Below are 25,904 nucleotides of genomic sequence, written 5' to 3' on the forward strand. Positions count from 1 at the left end.
AATAAAACTTTAGAAATCATCAACCTTTGGCTTTATACATAAAGAAAATAAAATGCATACATTTTAAGAAATTTGTCCAAGATCACACAAGCAGTAAACAAAAGCCAGGTCTTGAGTCTACTTCTCATCGCAAATCCAGAGCTCATTCTACTATAGCCTAGTTTCTTAAATTGACCCCATCTGGGATCTCATAACTGAATGATGGGGTTGCAAAATTATGATTTATCAGCATCTGTTTGATTTGTAAGCATATTTTATATACCTCTATCCCCAAAATAAAAATGTCTCTAATGAAAAGAGGACACAAGTAGGAAAAGTTGAAGAAGCCCTGTACTATAGAATCTGGGTCCAGCCCAGTTTTTAGAAGTGTTCTTGAAAACACACACACAGAAAACTAGTTCTGATCTCCAGAAGTTCCAGACTAAACTGAATTCCCCAGAATCTCCTCAGGCTAGATACTATCTTAGAGCGTCTGAAGCTTGAAGTCTGACCTGCAATTTTATATTAGTGATATATGAAATTGGGAATCCCCAAACTCATTCTAAAATCATTATGAAAATAGCAAATGGATGTTTAAAAAATACTACTCACTCTCCCCACACAAACACACATTTAAGTATTACTAAATAAAATGTGTCCACACCACAACTAAAATAAGTAAATAAAATAAAAGGATATGAACCCCGAAGAACTGCTTTTCACAGAATATTAATGCAATTTCAGATTACAAAATTTCAAAACCATCTGGAATTTTTATCTTAGCAGACAGAATTTTCACTTAGACACTCCAATCAAAGGCATCTGTTCATGGGTTTCTCAGACAAAAGGTTTGGATACATTTTATTTATGTAAAGAACCATAGCCACTTTGAAAGTTCACAATCTCATCAGGTTATAAATAAATAAAAGCTGGTTCTTTGCATGTTGAAGAATATGAACAATCCTGCTTTTTCTCTCACCAGGTTAATACTTGGTGACAGTCTTTGACAACTTAGAAATAATCAACAGAGGGAAGACACCATAAAATTGTCTTCGCTTTTCCTATTCTTTAATCCTTAAGATCAGCTAGTCCACCCAGTATTCTCAAATTGTCTAGTCCTGTTTTTCAGGAGAAAAGGAAATACAGCACAGTGGATACTTCAAACATGTTATTGGTTGGATAAGTCACTAATATTTTCATATGAAAAAACAGTGCTGAAGGTAGATAGATCTGCAGAGATTACCATGTTCAATTCACCCTGAGAGAACTGATGCCCACAGAACAACTCATTTGATTTCCTGTCAGGTAATTTTCTCAAAAAAAAAAAAAAAAAAAAAAGGTCAATTGTTTAGAATCCCCAAGTTTATTCTAAAATTATATTAAGCACCCACTGTATGCAAGGTATTTTACTAGGCACTAGAGATTAATCAACCAGTAGAATGTAAGCACTGAAGACTAAGTCACAAATGAAACAATCTTTGTCCTCTAAAAACTATCTTTTAAATAGGTGAGGAAATGAATATATATTCATATGTACATAAAATACAGGTGAATATTATTATAATAACAGCATTTATAAAGCACTTCAATGTTTACAAAGTACATTTTTACAACCTGGGAAGTCAGACTAGTGCTTATATTATCCCCATTTTATAGGTGAGGAATTAAAGAACTTTGGGGAGAGGAGTACATAAGCAGCTGGGAAAATCAGAAAAGATTTAATGTGGACTCTTCAATTCACTGATTCTGACCTCCTGGTTGTTCCACAGATAAGACATTTTTCTGTTCTGGATACTCTTTCTGGCTGTTTCCCATGCCTGGTATCCTCTCTGTTCAAACTACTGACTTCTGTGGCTTCCCAACTAAAACCCACGTTCTATAGGAAGCCTTTCCCAACCCCTCTTAATTTTGGTGCTTCCTGTTTTTTTTAATTATTTTCCATTTATTCTGCATATAAATTTGCTTTGTAATATATTTGTTTGCTTGTTGCCTCCATTAGATTGTGACTTCCTTGAGAATAGGATTTTGCTCTATTTTGTATCCTTAATGCTAATTTGAGTACCTGACACATGCTGTTTAATAAATGTGTATTTATTGAATGGTTTAATAATTGATTATTCAAGCTGACTCTTAGGAAAAAAAACAGGGATCTCAAGAAGTCAAGGTAAGGAGGAAGTGTATTACAAGAAATGATGATGGAAGATAGAATTGTATATATGGAATAGTAATCCAATATGACTAAACCGCAGAAGTCAAAGATGAGAGTAAAAAAATTTCTAAGAAATATAGAATACAAAGACAAAAATTCCCTGCCTTTAAATAATTTATATACCACCATCCCACATTTGTCATGTACAAAAATGTGTGCCTCATTCTGTGAATATAGTCTATTAACTTTCAGTTAGGAGGTGAGTAGCCACTGGTCCTCTAGAATTATTGTTGATCACTGCATTGATCATAATCCTTAAATTTTACAAAATTGTTCAAAATAAACATTATCAGAATAGAAGAAATTAAAAAACAACTGGCTTTTCCCATGCCACAATTCATATTGAAAGAACACTCCTATATGGAAGGAATTAACTATATAAAATAAGGACAAACTGTGGTTTCTAGAAAACTTTTGGCTCCCAGAGGGGTCTGATGATCTCTCTCTATAGTCAAAGTGAACTTTGTATTCTATTCTGCCTACATGCCATATGAATGGGAACCAAAGCTATAAGTACAGGAAATATATTACATTTGTAAAGGGTCAGGACTATATTAAGCCACAGCATTACCTAAAGAGAAGTTCTTCAAAAAATAATAGAGCTTCATAATGATGTTGTCCAAAAATCCATATGGTCTTCTTTGACAACATGGTAGTTTTATTGCCACTATCAGAAACTTAATGGACTCTACTCTTTGGGTCATGTTCTTAAAAAGCCTTATTCACTCTTTGAGGATGAGAATAATTTTGTTTCTACCTATATTCCAGTGCCTGAAACACAACAGGCCTTTAATAATTACTGTGGGATGGATTTTCTCTACTTAACTTTAATAGTGAGTCATCCATAGCCTATATTTGAATGGATAAATGCTGAGGACAGATATTGTTTTGTTTTTTACGTTTGAATTTACAATGCCTAGGAAAAGAACTTACAGACAGAAAATATTTTTAAAATGGGGGTTGAACTGAGTGAAACATTAAATATAATCAATCATAACGAATCATCCATAGCACCAAACAGATCCACAAAATGCAAGAAACTATTAGAAGATTGTACTGTAATCACAATAGATATTGAGTAAAACTTGTTGAATGAATGGATGATGCAGCTATCAGATCTCATTATTGTCCGAGCACCCTAAACATGTAGTTTCTCATTTCCAACCTAATCTAGCTAGGATTCTCTCTTTAAACTCTCTTGGTATTTAAGGAAACAATGCTCTCCTATTTGATTCCCCAGATACAACTCCCAACTCCAGAATGAAACATTCTCCAGGCAAAACCTGACAGCAAAAAAATTCTTCATGGTTTCTATATCCAAATCAGAATTAGCTAGTCTCATTTATCTTCACTTTCACAAATGGCAATGTTCCTTCAGGTCCTCAATAAGTCAATCATTTGGTTCTCTCTCTTATTTCTTCTTGTATTTCACTACTAAGATGTCCTCTTATTTACTATGAGGTTTCTGCCAAGTTGATAACCTGCTTTGTCACAAATTAATATTCCCCAAATTTGTTCATTGGCATGTTACATAAAAGATAGGTTTTAATCACAATCAAAAGGGATACAAAAACATGCATATAACTAATGAGGCATCACATTTACCATCTGACTAAAACAAAAGGCATTGTACAAAAAAGTCGGGAATAGTGAGTTTTTACCCTGGTTATAGGACCTCTAGATAATCATTTTTACATCTCTCATTTGCCAAAGTTTTCTCATTTGCAAGAATAACAAGATGTACCAACTAGTTGAAAGTTATGAAGATATCTGATTTGAATCTCACCAAAATCAGCTGAAAAAAGAATTATAAGTATTATGATCCCCATTTTACAGATGGAAAACCTAAGGCTCAGAGAAGTTCGTCAACTGTTCACATTGCTAGTAAAAGTCAATTTTAGACTCTAAAGTTTAAAACGTATTGTGAGACTTGGGAGACAGTGCCAAAGAACCACCCAGCATGGCATGCCACATCAAAGAAGATGCTATGCTCTATGAGCAAAACAGAATTGAATTATCTAAAAAAAAAGAAATGAGATGCACAAATTTAAAGAATCCATCCCAAAGGTTCACACAGACTATGTGTGCTCAATCTGTGGTGTGATATTCCAAGATCTGATCTTGGACATATTGTTGGACAGATTGTATTTTGACACCAATACAGTGATGGCATTTTAGTCCTCTTCAACAACGAAGGACAATAACCAACCAAATGTCAAAGCTGGGTGTTTTGAGTCAAAGTCTTCCTGACACCAAGCCTAGGACCAAATCCATAGCTGTGTTAAACTAGAGCAAGAATTCTTAACCTTTTTATATCTTGGACCCTGTTGTCAGTCTAGAGAAACCTATGAACCTCTTTAACATTTTAAATACATATGGACTATAAAATAAGTTAAATATGTTGAAATACAATTATTAATTTTTTAAATTTACGAAACCTGGGTTAAGAACCCTTGATCCATGGGATCCCTAAGATTCCTTTTGGATCTAAGTCAAACATATATTCACAACTGCCTTCTTATAAATGTGACCACCTCATGAACAAATATCTATAGACACTTTCAGTAATAAAATTCTCTTGGCTGGCAACCTGCCTCATATTTTATCCTATTCAGTAGCCAAAAATGTCTTAGAAAGGTTTCAGTGGGGCAGCTAGATGGTATAGTGGATAGAGAAGCAGCCCTAAAGTCAGGAAGACCTGAGTTCAAATCTGGTCTAAGATACAATATTTACTAGCTGTATTAGTGTGGGCAAGTCATTTAACCCTTATTGCCTCAACAACAAAAAAAAATTTTTCAGTGCAGTCAGAGCCTAGTTCTAACATTTGCCTGGATCTTTCTTTATCTATCTACAATGGGAAGTGATTGATTAAATTCAAGTAAGGACATTCTTAATTTGGATTCTACAAATTCATTTTTATTTTTAATACTTGCATATTTTTGATATTATTATTTTTCTTTATAATCCTTTGGATTTTATGTTGTGCATTTCAAAACATTTTGAGAAGGTGCCTATAGGATTTACCAGACCATCAAAGGGGCACATTTCACAAAGAAGAATTAACAATTTCTAGTCTAGAAAGTCACAGAAAGAGGGGCAATGATTAGAGCCACCACGCAGAGGGTTTCTGCTCCACCTTAGCTCCTTAGAAACAGTTTATGGCTGAATTAGGAGATTATTGCAAAGGATCGGTCATACAAGTAATTTGCATGTACTTCTCAACAACTTCTTGATTCTGATCAAGCAATTTGAGGTTTTTGTCTTATCTATTTTTTATGATTTAATACTGATGTCAATATTGAATAGCCAGATGGCACAGTAAACAGAGTGCCAGGTCTGTAGTTAGAAAAATATGAGTTCAAATGTGGCATTAGCTACTTAGCTGTGTGACCGTCAGCAAGTCACTTACCCTTGTTTGCCTCAGTTCCTCAAACTTGTAAAATGAAGTAAAGAAGGAAATAACAAACCATTCCAGTGTCTTTGCCAAGAAAACCCCAAATGGGGTCACAGATTGTTAGACATAACTTGAAATGATTAAATAACAACAAATGTCAACTTGAACACTTAGGTTAGGATCATACTTCCTCTGGTTGTATACAGTACTCTACATGCAATGGATGGCTTAATAACCATTGAAATCAGGAGTTCTTAATCTAATGTCCCTAAATAGTAGACTAGAGTAGAAACCTAGTGCTAGGTTTTAAAAAGTCCATGACTTTAGATGGGAAAAATACATCTTTATTTTCATTAGCCTTTAACTAAAATTCAGCATTTCTTTCAACTTTTTAAAAGTATTATTCTAAGAAAAGTCCTATAGCTTTTACCAGCCTGTCAAAAGAATCTCTGATTTTAAAAAAGGGATTGAAGACTGCTAAGGAAAATATCATGAGTCTGAGGGCCAAAATAAAAGAGAGACTGCAGCTTCAAACAGGTTCATTCTGGCTCTGCCAAACATTATTCCTAGATTACTCTTCCCATCTACTGCTTCAGCTGCCTCAGCTCTTAATCATCTGCTGTGAGGACAAAACTGCAGAAAATCAGTAGGTGGATCCACAACAGATTTAAGTTACATAATTTCAAGTGGACCCTCACAACAGCAAGGCAATCCTTTTACAATTCTTTAATTAATTTACTATCTCACTCACCACAGTGGCTTTTGCAAATCTTTTCATCCCTCCTCAAAGTTCCCAAAGTTCTTCACTTTCTCACATAAGAACCCTGCCTCATCTTTTACTGAAAAAATTGAGGTCATTTCCCAAGGGAACTCTACACTCTCTACATATCATATCATTAAAATGCCTTCTGCCAACATCTCTTCACTCCTCACATTTAGAGGTGACACTTCTTGTCAAAGTAATCCCCTTTACCTGAATAAATAGCCCATTCTATCCTTTCTCCAACAGATTTTCCACTTTATAATTCCTAGTCTATCACTATTATCAATCTCTCCTTGTCTTTTGGCTGCTTTCCTACTGCCAACAAACATAACTATGTCTCCACCCTTAACAAATCTTGACTTCATCCATCGATTTTCCTTCTCTCTACCTATTGTACCAATCTTTTCTACCTTTTCTCTCCTTGAGAAAATTATCTACAATAGGTATCTCTTCTGTTTCCTTTCTTCTCATTCTTTTCTAATTCTCTGTAGTCTGGCTGCAGACCTCATCATTCAGTCAAAACCAATGCCTCCAAAGATATTAATGATATCTTAAGTGTTAAAACCATTGGCCTTTCCTTAATTATCAACCTTTTGGCCTCTCTATAGCCTCTGGAATCTTCTTCTCAATATTCTCTTTTCTTTAGGCTTCTATGACATTTCTCCACTGTACCTATCTGACCACTCCTCCTCAAGCTGGATCTTCATTCAGGCAACAAATCCGAGCCATAGGTGTTCCACAGAACTTTCTCTTAGCCCCAATTCTCTTCTCCCTTTATATTATTTCATTTGATCTCATTAGCTCCAGATTCAATTATCACTATTGTGGTGATTGTCAAATCTATTTAGGATTTAAACTCTGGAACCTCCAAATCTAGTATTTTTTCCAATATACCGTTTTTGAAAAGTGGGGGTACAAAGGGCTAGAGTCTTCAAATCTAGAGGACAAAAGGGGGACAAAATCACCTATTCTCTCAAAAGAATCATTTGCTCTCTTCACCAAGGGGACCTTCCAATCTTGTCCTAAGACCCTAATGCATCCTCAATGTTACATTATCATTAATATATTTTTGACTTTATATCCTCACCCAAGAACAACAGATTCTTTTCCTTGCCTAGACATGGGAATAATTGAATGAGGGATAAAAAAGAGCATTTAAGGCAACATTCACCCCATTTCTGATTCAAAGGCATAAGTTCAAAAGCCTATAAGAAAACTAATGACACTAGATAAATTACACCTTTTGAATACATACCTATGATGGAATCCCTTCTGAACACATCTCTATCAAAAATGTAAAAGGACAGGTGCCGAAAACTCCGTGGAATTTCACAGTAAAAGTCTTCTCCATAAAAGGGGCTAGGAAAATAATAATAAAATGAACATGAATATAATGCATTATCCATATGTCTTTAATATGAATACTAAAACCAGCAATTATTAAAAATTATTAATACATTATGTATTGGAAAATTGGCTATAGGCATAGAAAAGCGTTTAAATTCATTTTGTGGGTGTTTAGTCATTTCAAATTCTTTCTGTCCTCATTTCATGTCTTTTCTGAAGTGGTTTGGCATTTTTAAGCCCATTTTACAGATGAAGAAAATGAAACAAACAAGGCTAAGTCAGGATCGCACAATAAGTGTCTGAGGCTAGATTTTAACTTATGAAGATGAGTCTGCTTGATTCTAGACCGAAGACTCTATCTACTATTCCATCTAGCTGCTCCATTAAATTCATACTCAACTATATATCTAAAATATGTACTTTATTCTTGACAGGCATTCAGTTTATATTTTTGAGTCAATTAAATTTTCAGTTAAATCTGCAACTTTGATTGCTTTTGGTAAGCTTGAAAAGGTTTTAAGTAGGAAAAATTCTGGGCCTGGAGTCAGGAAGTTCCTGGTTCAAATCCAGTTTCAGATACTTAGTACCTATATGACTTTGGTCACGACATTTAATTTGTCAGCCTTACTTTTTCAACTGTAAAGGAGGCATAGCAGTAGCACCTACATTACAAAGTGGTTGTGAGGATCAAATGAGATGATTTTTGTAAAGTACTTAGCACATTGCTTGGCACATAGTTGGTACTTAATAAATGCTTATTCCCCTTGCTTATTCCTTTACAGAAAATACAAAATATATATTGACCCAAAAAGATCCTCCTACATACAGAATTCATTTCCACTGCCATAAACTCAGTTATATGACTTACAAGTATTTAAGTGTGATATGAATGAATACATTTGTACTACCACATTTGTTCTCATTTGGGGCTGCAAAGAAGATCAGAATGCTAAACACTGGTATAGTAGTTGATTCAAAAGCTTTCTAAAATATTCATTCATATTTATTTGGAGTGGGGGGAAGGATAACTTCAATAAATAGAGGTTTCTATGGGGTATTTTTCCCCAGCAGTCTCACTGACATATTTCAAATAGAAATAAAGCATTGCATTTCAATGCATGACACTAATCTTTGACATTCTTTCTCTTTCCCTATTATTCCATTTAAACATCCATCCGTGTTATTTTTCCTAGAAGAGGTTTCTCCCTTCTGTCACAGATGATCGCCCCCATGAGAAAGCCTCCTACCCTTTAAAGATATCTGCCCAAAGATGAGTCAATCCAACAAATGCAGCACAGATGGAAACTTAAAAATAAATCCCAACTTCTGATTAATAAGCTAAAATCCAGGAGCCTCTATTTAAGCAAACCTCATTGTTCTGGACAAGCACAAGATCAAGGTTGTCATTAAAAGAATGCACATATAAAACTCTATCCCAAAAGTAATACGTATGAAATCTATATACTGCTTTTAAGAGAAGATAGGTGTATACCTAAGAGTTGATTTAATTCATTGTATGTATATGTCCCAGCTAAAATCTTCAATGCATGATAAAATAGAAAAATGACTTTTTTTCCCTTCTTTAATACTGAACCAAGGTTCAAACCTCAGCACTGTTACCACCTTGTACAAGTCCCTCAACTTATTAGGGTCCCAGTTTCTTTTCCTGAAAATGAAGGATCTTAACTATAGTTATCCTTTCCACATAATGAGGGTTAAAAGCCCAAGCCCCTGTGTGATCTGGAAAATCTAGATAAAATTTCTTAGCCATTTCTTCATACCAGAGAAGTCTAAATAATTATATTAAAAAATGAGGGGTTGATAAACAAAACAATACATATATTTTATGCATTTCTGAGTTTCTAAACTTTTTCTATGTCATCTGCTAACCTTCACATGTCATCTGAGGCTTCTGAAAAACTCCCAAAATATTTAATTTCTTATATCAGCCCACAATATATAAAAAATCATTAGGGAAAGTCACACTATGGAAGTGATAACTATAAATGGTTCATTTCATATTATCTAGTTCTAAATTTCATAATTCTTCATTTTACCAATTGAGTTACTTGCCTAGTTTCTCCTTAAAGAGAAAGTAGCTTCTCTTAAGTCTCAGTTAAAATCCTACCTTCCACTAGAAGATTTTTCCCATCCCTCCCAACAGTAGTACTTTCCCTTTGATATTGCCTCCAATTTACCCTGTATGTTAGCTTTTATGCACCTACTTATTTACACGTTTTCTCCTCCACAATTAGAATACGAAATCTTTATGAGAGCAGGGGCTGTTTTTGCCTCTTTGTATTTCCATGTAAAGGATATATATCTTCCAAAGATCCTGGATACCAATATACAACTTCCTTAATCATGAACTTCTAACAGATTATCAAATCTCTTTGAAGTCCAATAATTAAGAATATATGATTATTTTAATGGGATCTAATATCTGCTTATTGTCTAGAAAACCATTTCTTCTTGGAGAATAAAACTGATGATGTGAATAAGATAGGGGAGGCTGGTACAGGACAATACATTGTTTTGTGCATTTAAAAAAATCAATTTACTTACCCCCTCCAAAAAAAACTATATATATAAGTTATATCAAGAGAATTATAAACTCTGGCAGGTTTTACAAAGCTGGAAAAACTTCAAATACAAGGGAAAACTAAAGGTCTATGTGATATTAGATTTCATGTCAGTTTCTGAAACATAGGATCATAAATTTTGAGATAAAAAGAACCCCAGAGACAATGTAATCCAATCTTTTATTTTACAACTGAGGAAGATGGGTCTCTGAAACCCACTCTAAAACTGTGAAAAACAGGTAAGTAACTTGTCTAAGGTCACACAGAACACATTTATTCATGATTAACTTTATATTAACATTTAGGGGGAAATCCAATGGATGAGAGAATGAAATTTATCGCTTATTATACAATTATTGGTGTTATCAACTTGGCTGAGTCACTGTGTACTCACTTTCTCCATCTTTAAAATCAAACCCTATGACGGACTTGGTAAGATTATGATAATACACCAGCACACACTTAAAGATCTTTGGGAAAATGATAGCATAGAAATCCAATGGATTTTTTTTATTTTGTTTTCTTAGAAAAAGACCAACAAGAAATGATCACAGTTCAAGAGTAGAAAAAAGAAAAAAAGAAAGAATATTTGTAATGTTTGAGTTTTCCTAAAGAAAAGGCATTATCTGATAAATGTTGGAAGAGATGTGGGAAAATTGGGTCATTGATACACTATTGGTGGAGTTGTGAACTGATTCAACCATTCTGGAGAGCAATTTGGAACTATTCCCAAAGGGCTATCAAAGTGTACATAACATTTGATCCAGCAGTGTCTGTACTGGGCTATAACCAAAGATGTCATTTAAAAAAGGAAAGGACCCACATGTGCAAAAATGTTTGTAGCAGCTCTTTTTTGTAGTGGCAAGGAAATGGAAAATGAGTGGATGCCCATCAATTGGAAAATGGCTGAACAAATTGTGGTATATGAATGTCATGGAATATTATTGTTCTATAAGAAATGATCAGCAGGATGATTTCAGAGAGGCCTGGAGAGACCTACGTGAACTGATACTAAGTGAAGTGAGTAGAACCAAGAGAATATTGTACACAGAAACAAGAAGATTATGTGATGATCAACTCTGATGGACTTAGCTCTTTTTCAACAATGAGGTGATTCAGGCCAATTCCAACAGACTTGTGGAGGGAAGAGTCATCTGCATCCAGAAAGAGGACTGTGGGAACTGAATGTGGATCACAATATAGTATTTTCATCTTTTTAAATTGTTGTTTGATTTTTGTTTTCTTTTTCATTTTTCCCTTTTTGAGATGACTTTTCTTATGCAGCATAATAAAGGTGGAAATAAGAAGAGCAATTGTACATGTTTAGCATATTTTGGATTATTTTCTGTCTCGGGGAAGGGGTGGGGATAAATGAGGAAGAAAAATTTAGAGCCCAAGGTTTTGCAAGGGTGAATGTTGAAAACTACCTTTGCATATATTTTGAAAATAAAAAGCTATTATTTAATAAATAAAAAGGCATTATCTAATATAGTACATATATAATAATGCTACAAAATAAACATTTTAATATTATTAAATTACTTAAATTAAATTATTAAAATAAAAATAAATATTACAACATAACATGCGGTTGTTGTTCAGTCATTTCAGTCCCATCCAACTCTTTGTAACTCCGTGGATTTTTGTCTCTGGGGTTTCCTTGGCAAAATTACTAGAGTGATTTTGACACTTTCTTTTCCACAAATAGGTTAAGTGACTGTTCAAAGTCACATAAATAGGATGTTTCTGAGGCTGGATTTGAAAACAGGTTTTCCTGATTCCAAGTCTAGTTCTCTATCCACTGCCCAAACTAGAACATAATGCAACATATTATAACATACTATAACATAACATAACATGTCTTCTGATATTAGATCTGATGAACAACAATATGTTTTAATTTATTATGCTACATTGTGTCACACTGGAATTGTATTAGGTAATACCTTTTATTTAGGAAAGCTCAAACATTATAAATATTCTTTTTTGTTTTCCTATTTTTGTACTAACTTCTTATAAATAATTTCTCTCTCCTATTGAAACTTGGATGCACTTGACTAATGAGTACCACAGGCCAGTGTTGTAGCAAAATATCACATTTCATCATCTTTTAGACCTCTCTTATTTCATATTAAGGAGTTCATTTGCTCAAGGCTAACCTTCAACAGGAAAAAAATGAAAAAATGAGCTTTTCCAATCATGCAACAAGAACTAGTAATGGTCACTAGATTTTACATTATCATGACAAAATAATTATTACTTAGTTTATAAAAATCTCAGTAATGAATATTCAGGAAACATGTTGGAACAAATTGCTCATTAGATTAATTAGAGAGAATTGAGCCTCATTAATTTTTCTCATTAAGGAAATCTTATTTTTAACACCATTAACAATAAAACCTTAGGTAATGAGAAATTAGTCCAAGATAAATATGGAAAACTATCAAGATGGATGAATAGCTCATACTAATATTTAACAACAAATCACAAAATATTTGTTTGGAGGTAGTGTATAAGAACAGTATTCTCAACTGTATTTAAAAAAAAACATTTCACAGTGATTTGAACATGTTTATGTGAACTTTCAGATTAGGTATTTTGCCCTCCACTGAAGTCATCATCTGATAGCAATTCTGAGTTTCAAAGCAGAGCCCTATCAAGTCAGCAAGGATCAAAGGAAGCATTCAATGATGAGATATTTGTAAAAAGAACTTAGCATATTACCTAGCACACAGTAAACATGATTTAAATATTAGCTATTACTATTATTACTACTACAGTTATCCCTTCCATATCATGACTTTCGCCATTGTGTTTCTGATATATATTCAGAATAATAGTTCAGTATAAGAAATTAAATGGGAATTTGGGAGGAGTTTTATAGCTGCAGATGACATACAAAGGCTAACAGATGACACAGAAACTCAGAAATGCATAAAACATATGTACATATTATATATTATATGTAATATGTATACATTTATAATATATTACATATAACAATATATCCTATATCAACATATTGTATTTTAAATACTATAATAATTCAGATCTCCTCTCTGATATGAAAGGAAGCCCAAAAATTCTTTTTTGGCAGATTTTCCAAATCATAGGACTGCCACACCCCTAACACCTGCAATGTGGAAAGGATGACTATACACAACTTAATTAAGTTTAGAGAAGCTCAAGAGAAGGTTAGCCACAAGGGGATGACTTTTTTAAGCATTATCAGCATCAGATGACCAACTAAGGAACAAAGACTTTGTAATCCATATTAGTAGAAGGAGTATTCATATCCAAGATATATCAACATCTATAAAATTATAGATTCTTAAAGTATATTTTTAAAAGAAATGTGCATTCACTTTCTAAAACTAATCTTCAATCATCACCCTTCTGGAACCCCATCCCAATGGCATGAAGATAAAGTTTTTTACTTGAAAGAACACAAGCTATAGAGAGTTTTATAAAACCAGGAAGGTTTCAGATACAGCAATAGATTCAGGTCTATCATCAGAGTATTAGCTCATTCAAGTACCAAGAGACTCATTAATGGTCAATGCAAAATTGGCCACTAGAGTAATCAAATGTTTCCTCCTCAAAGAAATCAATGAAGTTAATGAAATATGTTTTATATGTGCCACATCAACAAAACCATAGATTTCTAAAGTCTTGAAGTATCATCTCTGTATCCTACATGTAGAAGTAGTCACATGTAGAAGGAAGTCACTGATCTTTTGGAGTATCAAATTTCTTAATCATTAGAAACTTATAAGATTACTTTGCAAAAATCCTATTTTTATAGGCGTGGCAAATAGAATCCCGTGTCAGTCAGACAAATCTACAAATCAGGTGAGCCAAATTTCCACAATTCTAGACCTTCAGAAACAGATCTGGAGACCATAGCATATTATTGCTTCATCCCAGAGCTGTAACTACAGCAGGATAACTAGGACTTTGCCTCAGGGCACCACACTTTTAGAGTGCATATATAGTATTTATAATTCTTTCTTCAGGTAAAAACAATTGTGCTCAAAACCTCACTAAGAATAATTACTAAAACAGGAAATCATCAGATTTCATATTCTCCTTCATCCAAAGTTGGCAGAGAGGGGAAGTAGATTCAACATCCTGGGGGACAGTTTCCTGGGATCTCAAGATCTCTATTAGATGAAGCTGTCACAGAGTTTCACTTCTGATTAAAGACTTATGATCCTAATTTCCAGGTCTGAATTTTCTAAAAACACTCACTGTCCCAGGTATCAGAAGTTTTTAGTGACAACTATTTCCTGCCCCATCTTCAGAAATGTTTTTATGTCTGCATCTCTGTGTATGTATACATGTATGGATGCATGCATGTTTATACACATGCACACACATACATGACACACATATTGTAGACATATATGCATATGTGTGCATACATCTATATATAGTCTTCCTCTTTGAGTTAGTCCAACCTTGCCATGTTCATTCAATACAAGGATTTTCTAGCCATACTAAAAATTTTCATCATTCAAACAAGCATTTATTAAACACAGACTACCTACTATGTGGCAAACACTATACTAGGTGCTAGTGATATAAATACAAATAATAAAACAATCCCTACTCCCAAAGAATTTATACTTTAATAAGGAAAGCAATGAACATATATGGAAATATAGAGAGCTTAAGAATAAAATGAAAAAAATATAAATATATACAAAGTAGGTAAACAATGGATAGTTTGGGAAGGAAAACAATAGGATTAGGTAAGGTTTGATGCAGGAAACGGTAATTTAATTATATTTTAAAAGAAAATAGGAACTCTATGAGGTAGAGGTAAAGAGAATGTGCATAATGACATGTCGGACTGCCAATGCAAAGGCATGGTGTCAGAATATGAAACAGAGAGGAGCACATATTTCTCTATGGTTGAGGATCACAGAAAAATACACTTTGGCTTGATTACCATATGATGGAGAGAGTAATGGACAATGAAGCTAGAAAGATAGGGTGGGACCAGGTTGTATTTATATTTAATAGTAGAAGCAATAAGAAGTCACTGAAGGTTGAGCAAGGGAATCACATGTAAGATCTACATTTAAGGAAATGTACTTTCAAAGCACTATGTTGGATGGACTGGAATAAAAACTTGAAGCATTTCTTTCCTCCAATGAGACTGATGTCTCATTGTGTGACAACCTTAACCACAAGTAGCTAAATGTTGTCCCAATGGAGCACAAGCTTTGGTAGAACTTATCAAGATACAAAAATGCTTTTTGGGTTTTTTTTTTATCATTTGAGAATCAACCAAACTAAATTCAGAGAGTTCTTTCTCCAGGTTGGCTAGATAGAGATTAACTTCTTGTTGTTGTTGTTGTTGTTGTTGATGATGATGATGATGATTGATGATGATGATGATGATGATGTTTTGGCCAGAGGAACTCTCAAAGATCAGCCCTTAAATTATAGAAGGAGATTGTGAGTTATGTCCACAAAGTCTAGGTTCATGAACCCAAAGTCCAAAAATTTTAAAGAAAAATATTTTGATGATAGGTTTTCAATTGATTTCCTTTGTAATACTATATATTTAATTTTATGCACTAAATATATTTTTCTGAAAAATACATAGGTTTCACCGGACTGCCAAAGAGGTTCATGATACAAAAAGGTTAGTAATTCAGGTCATAGAATGACTATATACACTAACAAAATCATGAATACTTAAAAGTATCACTTCTTTACAAAGAAAGAAACAAACAATATGTAGTGTCAATTGAATGAAGAAGTAAATGGGAAGGGAGTGTTTTTTTAAGTCAAAAGATATGTATCCCTATTCTAGTGTTTCCTCGAGAATAACTTTTGAAAAGCTTTTTTCCAAGGTCATCTCCAAAGGAAATGAGCTGGTACCCTGTAGTTGCTTGCCTTCCCTCCCATGGTGATGTGTTTTTTCAGCCAAGAACCAGCTTCCATTCCATTCAATACAACTTTCATTGAAGAAGGTGAAGAAAAAAGATGACACATTCAGGACTAACATGAAAGAACCCTGATGAGATGGGAAAGAAAAGGCACCAAGTAAAGAACACACAAAACGCTTTAAGTGAGGCAGAGGCAGGAAGTCTTCCTCTGATAATGACAAAATAGTGTCACAAAATACTGAGTAAAATTGGGCTGTGTACAGGAATCTTCTATTAATGGGGTCCCAGAAATAGCTATGGGTAAACACAGAATTGGAATAAGGCAAGGAATCAGTTATGTAAGGTGCAATGAGAAACACTTTTTACTACTTTTTATAACTACATATATTTTTGAGGCCAGAAAAGTCTACTATCTGTGACAAGCATGAATTTAATTTCTGAGATAAATCACAGTGAAGGCTCAAAGTTTCTGGTGGACAGCAATATATTACCTGAAAGTACAAATTGTCAAATCTTCCCTACAGTGTACAAATGTCTTGGCCCAGTACTCATGACAGATTATATCAAACTACAAACAAATGGAGGAGATGGGACTTCGAGAGCAGCAAATGTTCCAGTCCAGTGACAGCCTTGGTTAACTATAATAAACAGGGATACTTTGAAAAAGTTTTAAAGACATAATAGGTAATCTTTCTATATTTTACATAATAACTGTGATCTTTACCAATATAGGAAAGATTTATTCCATACTAGTTCTTTTTTTATGAACCCAAATTTAGAGGATGTCAAATAAGTATTTATTATTGTTGTTGCTGAGTCATGTCCAACTTTTCATGAGACCATTTAGGGTTTTCTTGGCAAAGACACTGGAGTGATTTGCCTTTTCCTTTTCCATATCATTTTACAGATGAGAAACTGAGGCAAACATGGTTAAGTGACTTGTCTAGGGTCACATAGCTAGTAAAGATTTGTGGTCAAATTTGAACTCAGATCTTCCTGACTATAGTCCATTATTCTATCTACTATGTCACCCAGCTCTTGCTAGGTATTGCATGTTTTTCAAGCAAATGCTGAGAAAAGGGTACCTTAAAATTCCAAGTTGAGAGTGAAAATGTAGAATAAAGCCATTCTTGGTTTAAATATTCAGCATTAAAGGGAAAAAGCACTTTAAAAACAAATAACTAAAGGAATATGGTCACAATAATATAAAAGAAAAATATACCCAAAAGCTGTGGTCTCATATCAATGCAGTCACTAAATTTGGCTCCAGAAAATTTATTATTTAAATGGATCTGTATTCTCTAAATAGAGTAGAGAAGCAATGGATCACAGGTATGGAATATTATATAGACCTGAGCTTCTTCATCTATAAAAATAAGAACCTGAGTTCAAATGCAGACTCTGACACTTACTAGCTGTGTGATCTTGTGCAAATCACTTAAACCTGTCTACTTCAGTTTCCTCATTTGTAAGATGGGAATAATAATTGCATCTACTTCCCAGCATTGTTATGAAGAAATCAAATGAGATAATATTTCTAAAGCACTTAATATAATTTATCATTATCATTATAAGTTTATGATTCTATGTTTTGCTTCACTGTATTTAAAAAGGAGGATTATATTGGGATGTAGGGAGAGGATAATCCAGAAATGACAGCAATGCTAAGAAAATCATCTGTAACACTTAAATAAAAACCCAAAACAAATCATTGCTTTAAGTCATAGTCTTTGCTCTCCTAAACAGATACTGAGCTTTAAACACATTCATGTCTAGTCAAATAAACCTCTTATCAAAAATCTTGCTTTCCAAAAGATCAGACTGTTGCATATCTACAGAGCATCAAATGTAGACGAAGATTCACCAAGTAATCATGGATTAGAAAACAGACAATATAATTTCTGATTATAACATAAGCAGCATTTTTTGTGTTTCCTGTAATACTGGTATTAAAACAAGACCCAGACCATATAACTCACTGCAAAAGTATTTGTGCCCTTTTTATTGAGTTTTCCATGCAGGCCATGCTTTTCCCTTCAGAGGGCTGGCTTATGGAGATTTGAAAGCTTTGGTTCTGATCCCACAGAGCATGTCTAACAAACAAACAGTTATACTATCAGAAGAAACATTACATTAGTTATTGCACACATTCTGTGTCACAATCATACTAGACTTCTTGATGTTCCTTATCCACAACATCCCATCTTTTCTCTCAGTGCCTCTGCCCAAGCTTGGCTGTCCGCCTACAAGGGGTTCATTTCCATAAAAAGGAGTCCCTTTATAATCCCATCATCTTCAAGGCACAGCTTAAGTTCTCTCTCCTACATATTGCCTCCTCCTCCCAAAAAATGAACTTGTATTTACCTTGAACTTATTTATTTGACTTTATTATATTTTATTAATCTGAATTTGTATTTATTTGAATTGTATTTACTTTGAATTTATTTGAATTTGAATTATTCATTCAAATTTATTATATTTTTATTTTACTTATGTTGATTATATTTGAATTTATCATATGTATTTAAATTTATTTACTTTGAATTTATTGTTTGAAGAATATTTATTTGAATTTATCATATTTTATTTTATTTGAAATTTTTATATGTACACATTTGGGTGGATAGAGTTTTTTTCCTCTCTCATAAAATGTAAATCTCTTGAGGGTAAGGAATGTTTCATTTCCATAACCTTAGGGCCCAGGACAATGCCTAGTACATAAAAGATATTTAACAAATACTATTTGTAGGCTATTATCCAAATAACTTTTACTGTAGTTTTCTAAAGAAATTAAATTTATGAGAAAGTAAATGGCACAGTGGATAGAGCATCAGCCCTGAAGTCAGGAAGATCTTGGTTCAAATATGGCCTCTGGCATTTAATACTTCCTAATTGTGTGTCAAGTTACTTAACCTCAGTTACTTCAGGGAAAAAAAGAAAGAAATTAAATTTATTTTCTTCCTCTATAATTTGAGGGCCATGCTGGCCACCTTTATCCCCAAACACCTCACTTTCTTTCCTGACTGTTAAAGTCATTTCCTTCACTATAAAATGCAAGGTTTCCTATCTTCCAATTCATTATAATTCATCAATTTCTCTCCCACTGTAAACATAATATATCACAGTTAAACATCAAATCAGATGGTAGAAGGACACTAAAAACCATCCTTTAAGTGACAGTTTACCTAGGCTGTTTTGAGTTTCCCCATGTCCCCTTAAAAAGAAATAGAGCTACAAATTCTCAATACAATTATTTGAATCAATCTCAGCTTTATTTTCTTATCCTGGAAGATGGATTCTTTCACATACTTCAAAACCCACAGGCAAGGTCTACAATTAGAGAAAGGACCAAACTATCACCCATGGAGAATAGTTAAAGCTGAAATATGGCATCAGAGGAATGGATGCTGCAGCATGCAGAGCCATGTACTTGTGTTCTGTCTTTAGTTTTGATTCATAATTGGGCAAAACTCAGCAGAAACTGAAGTTACTGCATCTCAGAGATAGAAAGAACTTTAAACCTTCCTTCCCTCTCTTTCATTTGATGCTTGGTAGTTTTTTTTCCTTCCAAAAACCTCATGTATACATATAGCTTCATATTCTGGGTAATTCTGGATAGATTCTAAAATATTTTTCATCAATCTACTAGAAGGCTGCATTGAACTTTAATTTAAGATTAAGAAGAATCTGATGGATTTAAAAACGTATTTTTTTCTTGAAGAACCAAACCTCTCAGATGTGAACTCTGTCTATCGTGCTCTAACCCCCATCCTCCCAAAGTTGGCTGTATAAAACAATATCTTCTTTCTAATAGAATCAAAAGAGTCACACAACTGCTATGAGCTTCCCCTTAAATTACCAACTTAACCTTGGGGTATCTCTTCTAACAGAACTTACTTTGTCTCAAACCCAGACCTGAGAAGCAAGAGGTCAAACAGCAGTCAAAATGGCATGATTAATGTTTCAAACACAATTGTTTCACACTCTCAGCCTTAGGGCTCCAGAACCCTCTTTCTAAAAAAAAAAAAAAAAAGTCTCTGACTTGGCTGGCCCTAAAAATTGCTATTTGACATAAGGAAATTAATGTGTGCCAATGGCATCTAGATAAAGAAGCCATGGAAGAATGACAAGGTCTCTCTTCTCACCCCTACTCTACCTTCCCTCAATAATTACTAAAAGTAGTTCAACTGAAGTTTAAAAAAATTAAGTTTAATTTAATTTTAAAATTAAATCTAAAAAATTTCACACTGAGAGACCAAACAGAAAAGGGAAACACCTACATTCCTTATCAATACCAAGAATTTATATGTGCAGCAGAACTGAAGGGATTCTCTAGCTTAGATCTCTCATGATAATATATTAGAAATTATGAGTTATACTTGTCAAAAAAAACAAGAGAGAAATCATTCATTTTTCCTCTTGTTCAAAACTGGCATTTGCCCCACACCAAATATTGATAACTAAAATAGTAAAGCTGTTCATAATTTAAAGACAAAACACTAATTAAAAAGGGAAGTTAAATTTTACTAACTGGGATAATGCAACTTAAATTTTTGCTTTGTTTTCCCCAACTCTATGCTAGGTTGCAAAATCCCTGTTTTTATTTCCTAACATTTGGAGTAGGACAGGGGTGGGCAGTGTTTAGAAGGGTTGCAAAAGCAGGCTTGAGGATTTGGCACTAGTACTTTAGAAAGAGAAAGCACACTGCATGATGAATAGTAATGAACTCAAACCAAACTTCTTTGTCAGTGAGTTGAGGGTGTTGAGTTTTTTGTTTTATTTTCTTTTACTCTGCCCTTCTTCTTAAAAGTAAGCATTATTAACATGCCACAGTGAAGTCCACATCCTCTGACTGGCCTAAAACATTTAGAAGCACTGGATTCATCTCATAGGATAAACTGAAGGCCTAAATTTGGGTCCCGGAGTGAGTTAGAAGCCAAAAAAAATTAGGTTGAATGTAAGTTTGAGAAAGATCTATTCTGGACAACTCCATGCTCAACTAACAAAATTCTTAATAACAACGTGAAAAATAAAATTATTAATAACTAACATTGATAGGGACTTCTAAGATTTATTATTATTCCCATTTTATGGGACTAAAAAAGGTTAAGCTGAATTGACTTGCCCAGGATCATATAGTTAGTAGGTATCTGAGCCAGGATTTGAATTCAGATCTTCCAAATTCTAAGACTAGCCCCCAATTCATAGCTCATAGAAGACTTATTTAAAGTACTATCTATATTCAAATGTCCTTGGTGAATAAAAGAGCAATGTAAATCAAATAACTTTGATTAGAGTCGGAAGAAAACTTAAAGATCCTCTATTATTACAATAAGCTCATTTTATGATTGAAGAAACTGAGGCTCAGAGAATTAAATGATATAGGATCAAAGATCTAAAGTAAACTGGATGGATTTTAGAAGCCATCTAATCCAACAACTAATTTTTATAGATGGAGGAAATTGTACCACAAAGACATTATGTGATTTGTCAATAGTTCTATAAGTAGTAGGCATTAGGAGTAAGACTGCACTTCCAAGTCTAATCATAATGCCATTTGAATCAGAAGATCAGCCTGAAGGTCTTGAGCTTGTGTAGGGTACTTGAGAAGGGAAGAAAATACTTATCATTCTCAGCTAGAGGTGTATTTAATTAGCTATTCTAACAACAAAATAAATTGAGGTTACATAAGGCTGAACTCTACAACAAACCATCCATCATTTGATTGTTTACAGATGGGTGTAGTAGAGAACCACTTCTGATTTTTATGCTTTTCCTCATGCTCCACGTCATGACTAATTTTTTTGGTTTAATTTCCCTTTGAAACACCGTCATCTGATACTAACAACATAAATGTTATTTTCTAGATTTCTACTGTGATTTTACATGTAAAAAGAACCTCTACTTTTAGGTACTTAAATTTTTCTGTGAAATCCCTTGTCTGAATTATTGCATAAAACAATTCTTAATGGGATAGGATATACTCTAGAAAAAGAAACCCTGCTATTCCCTTTCTTTAACAAAAGATAGGACTAGACACTAAATTGTTACAAAGACAGTTCACACCCAAATATCAAATATTAAATGACATCTTTGCTCTTGTGGATTTGAGAACAAAATTAATCATGATAATAATGATAACAGCAGTTGACTTACATTAGTGTTCTAAGGTTTATAATGTGCTTTATAAATATCACCTCATTTAATCATCATAACTCCATGAAGTAGTGCTTTTATTATTCCCATTCTACAACTGAGGAAATTGAGACAAACAGGGGGCAATTACTTGCTTACTTGCTCAGGGTCACATGGCTAACAACTATCAAAGATAAAATTTGAACTCAGGTTTTCTTAACTCCAAACCCAGAGCCCTTAGCTGCTAGTGGGAAGAAATGAAATCTAACTTCAAAATTACAGGAGAAAAAATGAAAGTAGGTCTATATCTATCCTCTAAATTTTCACAAGCTGAAGGCCTATTCTCAAGAGACAATGATTGATATACTCTAACATATTTAATATGTATTGGACTATCTGCTACCTAGGGGAGGAAGTGAGAGGAGAGGAAAATTTGGAAGGTTTTGCAAGGGTCAATGTTGAAAAATTACCGGTGCATATGTTTTGTAAATAAAAAACTATAATAATAAAAAAAGAGACAATGATTGAACTTCCCATCAACCATTATCTACTTTACTATGTCCAAGTAATTATAGTTGACATCTTAGTATCTTAAAAATATTGATAATTATATGCAAGTTTAAGGCAGAATGGTGTAGTGGATAGAGAGCCACCCTCAAAGCCAAAGATCTGATTCCATATCTTTCTTCTAACGTTATGTGACTGAATAAATGTCTTAAACTTTTTGAGATTCAGAGATACTAAATAACTTAGGGTCATCTTTTCTATGCTTTAGACAATTCTCTAAGACTGTAAATTATAGGGAAAAAACAATCTGCTTTGGTAGCAAGAGTTTCTTCATCCAAGTATCCCAGATAAAAATGAATTTATGAGTCACAGTCCCTGTGCCTATCCTAAGTGACAAGTAGGCACAATTGGATGTATAGGGTTCATTTTCTATTTTTTAAAACTTCTAATAAATGTGTCTCTAAATTCTGAAGACTTTTAGTCTTTGCCTTCTAGTGTTCCTTCTTATGTATTGAAAAAAACAAAAGAACAAATCATTTTTTAAAAGTACAAACAAACAAACCATGGACATTTCATTAGTATATAAATAGAAAAATGATTGCATATGAAACTCTGAACTTCTACTTATGTTAAAAAAAATAATAGTAATATAATTGCCTGTTAGGTTCTTACTAAGTGCTAAGTTGGTACTTAACAATTCTCTAGCTCAGAGTTCACACCTTTAATTCAAACGAGCAATTTCAATTACTCTTTGTTTCAATAAAAAGTGTTGCTATAAATATTGTTGTTCCTTTTTGAGTTCTTTGCTTCTGTCTTTTATCTCTTTGGGGGTAGTATCATTAGGTCAAAAAAGTATCTTCAGTAACTTTTTAGTTTAGAAACCTTTTAAAATATAGTTCCAAATTACTTTCTAAGATGGTTGGATCATGATTAATATGGAAACATGTTTTACATGATTGCACATATATAACCTGTTTACTATCATAGAGAGGAGGAGGAAAAAAAATGAAGGGAAAACATTTAGAGCTCAAATTTTTATTTTAAAAAAATGAATGTTAAAAATTGTCTTTATGTGTAATTAGAAAAAATAAAGTGATTGTCTCAACTCATGGCTCTGCCAATAATGAATTCATAAAACTGTCCTAAAGCCCCTCCACCAATTGATAAAGATGACAGAAAGGAAATTAGCAATCTGATGTGTATGAGGTAGAATACTGAAGCTGACTTAACTGAAATTTCTCTCATATTTTTACATAGCTGTTTATAACTTGCCTTTCTCCTTTTGAAAACTGCCTATTCACAAAATTGAGCATTTATCTGTTGGGAAAAGGCTGTTGTACTTACATATGTATATGAATCTTGGATATCAGATCTCTAGGAGAGAAATTTGTGAGAAAGACTTTTTTCTATTGTTTCCTTTCTAATTCCAACTGTACTGATTTTGTCTGTTAATCAATTTTTGAATTATCCATTTTTTATGATCAGTACTATTCCTTATTTGATCAAATAGGCTCCTCCTATCTACAGTTCTGAAAAGTGTCTCCTTCTTCTACTACTTCTCTAACTTGTTTATGACATGACCTTTCATATTTAGGTCAAGTATTCATCTGGAGCTTATTATAAGATGAGAGATGTTAGAATGAATCAGCAAACAAATGAAAAGCATCTGTTAAGTGCTTACTATGTACCATGCACTAGGGATATAAATTTCAAATCAAAACAGCCTCTGCTCTCAAGGAACTTACATTGTAGAGAGGATGATAACACACATAGGGGAATGTTAGCCAAGAATGGAAGTTTTGGTCTAGGGAGTCACAAAAACTGATAGTGGGAAAATAAGGCAATATACTGATATGCCTTTTTCCAAAGACAATGATGGTGTTGATTTGATTACGATTCTTAGAGTAGGAAGTGGAAAAGGCTTGAGGTATGGGAGCAGGAAGAAATTCTTTTTTTTTTAATAAAGCTTTTTATTTTCAAAACATATGCATAGTTTTCAACATTCACCCTTGCAAAACTTTGTGTTCCAACTTTTTTTCTACCTCCCTTTCACCCACTCCTCCTCTTAAATAGTAAGTAACCTAATATATGTTAAACATTTGGATTTCTTCTATATATATTTCCATTAATTATCATGCTGCACAAGAAAAAATCAGATCAAAAAGGAAAAAAAATGAGAAAGATAAGAAAATACAGACAAACAACAACAAAAAATGAAAATTATGTGGTGATTCACACTCAGTCCCCATAGTCTTCTCTCTGGGTATAGATGGTTCTTTCCATCACAAAACCATTGGAAATGGCCTGAATCACCTCGATGTTGAAAAGAGACATGTGATAGATAAACTCTATATGGCCCAAATGCATGTTGAATTATGGTTAAAGTTTCTTTATCTGTTTAGTTTTTCCTAAAATGTTGAATAGATCAAATTTCCTTGAATGACTGCAGATCTCTTATAGAAGGTTCTCAAATATTCTGGGGCTCAATGCAATCAGAATAATTTTACCTACAAAGAAGAGTATTTTAGAAGAATTACATCCAATCCAATTCAGATGCTTCACTGTAGTGTGGATACAAATTTGGGCTCTCAAAGACTAAACATAATGCCAGCTACGCATAATGTCTGGTGCCTATAGTGAAAGAATGAAAAGAAAGGTGATATAGGATTCTAAGAATCACATAGTCCTTAATAAATTACAATTTTACTATTTGTGATATAATATGATATTTTGTTCAATAGTCAATGTACGGATATCTTTCTGAAGAAGATGTAATTTAAAATGAAGTCAGAAGAAAAAAAAAGTTGTAGTTAAATGATAGCTCATGGATACTCCTTGGAGAGTCAAGGAAAATAAACTGGTGGAGCAAGCATTAAGAAACATGTCATAGGTATGAACCACTACATAGAATTCCTAATCCCTCTAATTTTGTCCGCCTGCATTTTGGATTTCCTTCACAGGCTAACTGTACACTATTTCAAAGTCCGATTCTTTTTGTTAAGCAAAACAACTGTCTGGTCATATACACATATATTGCATTTAATTTATACTCTTAACATAATTAACATCTATGCCATCTGGAGGG

The 25,904-nt window shown here is 33.4% G+C and overlaps 1 protein-coding gene across 4 annotated transcripts in view; it reads right to left on the minus strand.

Annotated features, from left to right (window-relative positions):
* RASA3 (RAS p21 protein activator 3) overlaps positions 1-25,904 on the minus strand; it is a 292,598-nt gene that overhangs the window by 161,883 nt on the left and 104,811 nt on the right. For all 4 annotated transcript variants that reach the window (XM_074299614.1, XM_074299612.1, XM_074299611.1 and 1 more), the window contains exon 3: positions 7,601-7,704. In XM_074299614.1, coding sequence (XP_074155715.1) covers positions 7,601-7,704 — 104 coding nt within the window. The remainder of the gene's footprint in view (positions 1-7,600; positions 7,705-25,904) is intronic.

Source organism: Sminthopsis crassicaudata, chromosome 3 (genome assembly GCF_048593235.1).
Source record: "Sminthopsis crassicaudata isolate SCR6 chromosome 3, ASM4859323v1, whole genome shotgun sequence".
Classification (NCBI taxonomy): domain Eukaryota; kingdom Metazoa; phylum Chordata; class Mammalia; order Dasyuromorphia; family Dasyuridae; genus Sminthopsis; species Sminthopsis crassicaudata.